Source organism: Dipteris shenzhenensis, chromosome 20, assembly GCF_047967505.1.
Source record: "Dipteris shenzhenensis isolate YYH24624 ecotype China chromosome 20, Dip_SZ_1.0, whole genome shotgun sequence".
Taxonomy (NCBI): Eukaryota; Viridiplantae; Streptophyta; class Polypodiopsida; order Gleicheniales; family Dipteridaceae; genus Dipteris; species Dipteris shenzhenensis.
The window spans coordinates 29,738,523-29,744,739 of NC_141615.1; the positions used below are offsets into that span (position 1 = coordinate 29,738,523).

At 44.4% G+C, this 6,217-nt stretch overlaps 1 protein-coding gene across 2 annotated transcripts; it reads right to left on the reverse strand.

Moving 5' to 3' along the window:
* Positions 1–631: 631 nt before the first annotated feature.
* LOC147889510 (putative galacturonosyltransferase-like 3) lies at positions 632–2,434 on the reverse strand. Of its 2 annotated transcripts, XM_087391215.1 has the most exons (2): positions 1,380–2,434; positions 632–1,349 (listed from the first exon to the last, which is right to left on the reverse strand). In XM_087391215.1, exons 1-2 carry the CDS (start codon positions 2,221–2,223, stop codon positions 1,162–1,164), a joined length of 1,032 nt encoding a protein of 343 aa, XP_087247341.1. In that variant the 5' UTR covers positions 2,224–2,434; the 3' UTR covers positions 632–1,161. The 2 variants fall into 2 exon arrangements, with proteins under 2 accessions (XP_087247341.1, XP_087247340.1); XM_087391214.1 differs by having other exon boundaries at positions 632–2,434.
* Between the last annotated feature and the right edge of the window lie 3,783 nt (positions 2,435–6,217).

A 6,217-nucleotide genomic window follows, 5' to 3' on the forward strand; every position in this document is an offset into this window, starting at 1 on the left:
CTTGCTTCGCTTTTGATACCTTCACTCTAGATCCTTTAGAATTACCACCTGCAACCCAAAATTCCCCTCTGCATGCAAATTCTCAAAACCTCTCTCAAGGTTGCTGCTACTCATCTCCATGGACTTCCAAGAAGCTCCAACTTCAACCATTCTTTAGTATTTGCAACGATAGAATGACAGACTCCTCAAAACCCTCCAAGAAATTTCCAAAAACAATTTTCATTTCTCAAGCAAGCAATGGCTTTCTTCCAATGACTACAAAAACTCCATAAAATATACCACCTATCTTCCTTTATATAAAAATATAATTCTTTATCTTCAACGTGTAGACCATCATACAAACATAATTCTAACAAAGATCTTATCATGGGCATCTTAAAAAGCCATAAAATTATTGATGGCTCATGAACTTATGATAACAACCATTTTCCACGCTCAATTAGATCACGTGTCTATTGCTTTCATACATGGAGTAAAAACAATAATAGAAAATTGTTAATGAGAATACGAATATCCCACAACCATAAAAGAACCTAAGAAGATACTCCAAAATTGTAAGTGAGACCCAAGTAGGGGCTCACATTGTTTATTGACGTTTACAATTAAAATGGAGGAAGAAGCTAGTGAAAGTATGAAGCTAGGCAAAGTCTTTATGAATGGGACTCCCGAATGTGGAAGCCTACCGGAGAGAACACGTTACAATATCACGAGGTGTGAATTGATCAACCTTCCGTGGCGTTGACAACGGATGACAACGCGGTTGGCGCGTAGAGTCGGTACAAAGGCTTCGAAAATAATCATCAAACCTCCGTTGTAAAAGCTTTCCTAGTGTACTTGGATTCACGTGAGCTGAATTCATCCTGATACTTCCTCCGCCGCCCCGAGCGTTCAAAACAGAGGAAACTGCTCCGGCGTTTGCTTTTTCTGGAGCGTGCATCGAGCCCATGGATCTCGTACAATCGTCATAATAGCACAGCCGGTGCACGAAAAAGCTGCGAAGCTCAATGGTCGTCACCTGATGAGAATCGGCCCATCTGTGAGAAACCCCCTAGACGCGGGGGAAGAATTCCAAAGCAAACTCCCCACTCGGTAATGACGTACCAGGCTGTTGTATCCTGGCAAGCCAGCGCACAATAAGGAAGCAATAGCTGGATCCAACCATCACATAGTATTCCGGTGTTGGTCACCCTGTGTTGAGACCTTAGTCTGCAGTGCCGGCGCGCTGCTAATGAACAGATCGTAAGGTGCCCACAGACTGTCCAATGGACACGGCCTCCTAGCGTCTAAGCGGTTCCATGGTTTCCCCTTTCCACTCCAATGCAGTAGGCTCACGGGTCCTGGATGCAAAACTCTGCAGCGCCCTTCCAAGTTGTCACCACCTAGCCCATGTTGATTCCATCTGTGCTCAACCGCCTCAACATCGCCAGCGAACACTAATAAAAATGGCGGTAGAGAACCAAGATCGTATATCCTCTTGTACTTTTGAACGCTCATCCATCGCTCAATGGCTTCCGTGTAATTCTCTTGCCTCCATTTTGCCAAATCCATTATCATAACGCCGGTATTGAAGTAACATGGCTGTCTGTCCCGAAACACAGCTGAGAGGGTTTCGTCGCTCCAAAATGCATCTGTGAAATACTTGGTGAAATTCGCGTGACAGTACTCTGGAGCACCTATCGGCTGTGATTTTAAGTTGGTTCCCCAAAGTTTAACAATATCGTCGACGACTACCACGTCTGAGTCCAGGTAAATCACTCTGCTGATGCACTCGGGAAGGACATCGGCAATGTATATGCGGGCATAATTGAGAGGCTGCTCCAAGGCCTGCCTGACCGATGAAGAAATCTTCCTCTTGACGACCCGTTCATCAAAATGGTAGACCTGAAACCTGAGGTAAGGGAACGTGGAGCGCACGAGTTGAGCCAACTCAACCTCCCGTCCAGAGGAGAGAAAATGGAAGACAACGTTCTCGGGGCAAGAGGCGTGCTTGACGATGGAGAGGATGGCGGCGATGGAACCACGCATGTAGGAGACGTCGAGGGTCATGGCGATGTGGGTGGACGAGGGGTCACAGAGGTGGAGGGAATGGGAAATGGGGAGGCATTCGATGCCGTTACGGAAGGCGGGGGCCTCTTTGAAGAGGGGGAGGGGGGGGGAGGGGGAGGGGCGAGAGGAAGAGGAGGGGGAGAGGAGGAGCAGGAGGAGGAAGAGGAGGAGGAGCATGCTGGGCGAGGCGAAGATGAAGGTAAGGAGAGAGCTGTGGCTATGGCAATGGAGGGGGCTGTGGCTATGGAGATGGTTAGAGCTCTGGCTATGGTTATGAAGATCGATAGAGCTCTGGCTATGGCGATCAGTGGAGCTCTGGCTCTGGCTATGGCGATACTTTGAAAGGAAGACGAAGACCCAAAATGACAGAGAGGCTCTTGAAGAGCCTTTGAAATATTAATGAACAAAAAGATCCGCTGAAATTTTATATACGAATTGCAAATTTTATAGAATAGAACATTCAATTTTCTATTTATTTCACTGATGCCGCGTCTTGCCACGTCATCCACAAACGCGGCTTCCGGACTTGGTCCCCTTCGAAAAATTATTATATACGAAAATTTCCGAATTTTCACACGTTTATAACCATAAAACATTTTCATGTTCTAAACGATGTCGCGCTGGCCGACGTCTTGCCACGTCATACTTCCCTGGATTTGTTTTTCATTTTTATATTTAATTTCAATGATGCCACGTTTTGCCACGTCATCCGAAACGCGACTTGGTACCCCGCACGTCTCTTTACGCGTTGGACCTCTTCCTGGCATCCTCGCACGTACTACTGAACCTGCCAGCCTGGAGCCTGGCCCCACCGTCCAGAGGTGAGCCCCAGAAGTGGAAGAAGAGGTCTATACGTACGTACCCGTCCGCAGTACGCACATATTTTACATTTAAGGCAAAAATAAATATCCAACTGATGCAATCTTTCTTTTCCTTTTAAAGCGAGATGAGAAAACCCCCCGCCGATTTTTATTTTTATGTTTGACAGAAAAAATGGCCGGACGCCCTTTTTCGGAGTACTACGTTGAATTTTGTGCCCCATCATAAAGCTCGGACCCCTTGGACCCTTTCCAAGTTCCCTCCAACGCACTTGGGCTCCCACCCCTAGAACACCACGTATCTGTGCAGTGTGCTCTCTCTAGTTCCAAGAACCCACACCTATTTGCCATTTCATCTCATGATTGCCTCCCTTATTAGAATTTAAGGACCTTGTCTTATTGCCATTCTTTATTCCACCACCCAATTGAATAGCTTTTCAAGGGCGTGTTTGCACACATAGGACGTGCGATGCACCTCGGGAGCTAGGCGGCAAGACGACGGCCTGCAGGCCGATACTCCTTGGACATTGTTAGTTAGGTGAGGTTAGTTTAAGTTGGTAAAGATTTTGGGGCCCGAAGCATTTATCATATTTCTTCAATCAACCCACCACCCCCAAAATTTCATTGATGATTGGCCAAAACAGACATCTCACGTTTAATGCAGCATAAATCCTGTCTGCCCAAAGGTAAACTAATCACATTTTCACAATCTCTCACAAAAGAATTATGTCATTAAAGCTTGCGGGAAATGATAGCCTCAGCCATTCAAGCTCTTAATCTCTCATTAAACAAATCCATTATTATGGGTATTCATGAAAGGCCTTCCATGCTCGATAGCTAGCTCGGCTTAGAAACAACCATCCGCATGATACATATGCTCTGTAATGCATAAAGGGGAATTTCGATCGTGTTTGGCCTTATCACTTCCTTTCCACATGCACACATGGATGTTCTTATCACCTTCACCCCACCAAATTTGATGGCCAACTCTTGTCTTGATGATTCAAATATAACATCAAAATGGTTAAGGTTGAAGGTCGATTTTACTCATGAGAAAAATGTAATAGACTTGCTACTATACACATTACAAATTAGTTTGGGGGGCTCCATATAACGTGGCTCTGTAATCCTTCAAATAAAGGTGATGGCTAGAAATGAGTTCCAAATGCCAGCTGATCTTTCCACAAGTTGAGATGGAGAGCTATGAAGTAGTTAAAGAACCCTTGTGGTATCATAGGTAACCTCCTCTCACTCACACACTAACAAACCATTCTCCAACAACTTCTTAAGAAGTAAATACAAAACCAACCTCTAAACGTAGATAGGGGAGAGAATGGGAGTGGAGAGAGCACATAATAAAGGGCATTACTAATAGTATGCAAAATGACGTGCACAACAACCCCCTCTCTGCAAAAAACATGAATACATTAGCAAATCCTCTCTCTCTCTCTCTCTCTCTCTCTCTCTCTCTCTCTCTCTCTCTCTCTCTCTCTACGTTAGAAGAGCGCAAAACAGTTGAAGGCAACTATCATATAAATGAGGCAAAGAAGGTGGAGTACGCTGAAACTCTAGAGACGTGTCTGCTGGGAAAACAGAAAATTGGGTGGACAGAATTGAAAAATGCTATTCTCACTACAGCCAAGTCAGTTTTGGGGTACAAAAAGAGCAATAAAGAATGCAAGAAAGGGCTACCATACAATGTTTGGTTTGATGCTGAGTGCAAGGCAGCTAGGAATGCACTAAAGGGGATCCCAATGGGGGATGAGAAAAGAGCAGCTGAGAAACAGCTCCATGCACTTACACGTAAAAAAAGACGTGCACATATTGTGAACAAGGAATGGACTGATGCAATTGATTTTATCAAGCATCCTAGAAGAGCATGGAAAGGAATTAAACAAAGGTCAAATGACATTATGGGAGATTTTACAGAAACACAGATGCTGGAATATGCTCAACAGCTCTACACACATCCCAAGGCTCGGCCCATGGTGAGCATACCTCTCAGCAGTAATACTCAGGGTCTTTTCTCATTGAAAGATGTACAAGATGGCCTCAAGAAAATGGTAAATGGAAAGGCAGCAGACACTCTACACCTAGTGGCTGAACTCATTAAGTGGACCAATGAGCACACGCAAAGGCACATAGCAATGGCACTAAATCAGGCTTTGATGAATGGTTTCCCAACAGAATGGCAAGAGAATTGGATCAAACCAATCTACAAAGGGGGTGACCGCAATCAATTAACAAATTACAGAACAATTATGGTATGTTCCACTCTAGCCAAACTATATAGCACAATAGTAGAGGCAAAATTGAGTGCTTGGGCAGAGAAAGAAAATAAAATAGCAATGGGACAAGCTGGTTTCAGACCAAAACACTGTACAGTGGATCACCTAGTCACTCTTCGAGTTTTGATGGAGGAAAGCCGCCTCAAGGGGAAGCCACTCTTCTGTTGTTTCATTGACTTTAAGAAGGCATTTGATACAGTGCCTAGGGATGTGCTATGGGAGAGAATGGAATGCATAGGGGTGCCCGAGGAAATAAGGTTTGCTGTCTTTAGACTTTATGAGAAAGTAAAATGTCAACTAAAATGTAAGGATGGGATGTCACAAGAGTTCTATAGTAATATGGGGGTAAAACAAGGATGTCCGCTCTCACCCACTTTGTTCGGCCTATGCATTGATAGACTTGAGGAGTTGGTGAATGAAGAAGCATGTAAAGATGAGTTATACAGCCCTCATCTAGCAGGTCTCGTGATTTGGTTGCTTCTTTACGCAGATGATGTGGTTGTTTTCACTGATAGTGAAAGTAAGATGCAAAAAATGATGGATATCTTCAGCATATTTTGTGCAGAGAGTGGGATGGCTATTAATGTCAACAAAACTAAACTCATGATAGTCAAGACTATACAGCCAAGCAGCCCCCTCCAAATCTTATATAAAGGACAACCCATTGAGACAGTGCACTCATTCAAATACTTGGGTATTGAAATCCCCGCCAATAATAGATGGAACAGCTGTGTGCAACGGAGACTTGATGCAGGATGGGCAAAATACTTCCAATTTGAAAATGAGTGCAACAATAGCAATACGAGAAGGTGGCAAGTACGAAATATGATCTTTGGGGCATATGTGATACAGACAGTACTCTACGGAGTAGAGGTATGGGGTGGGAGTATATCTCCATCAACGTGGAATGAGATAGAGAAAATGCAAAAGTCTTTCATTAGGAGGCACCTGGGCATCAAGGCTACTACACCATACTCTTTGTTACTCCTAGAGACAGGATGTATACCCATAGAGCTACATGCTCTGAAGAGAGTACTCAGATACATCACAAAGGTCAAGTGCATG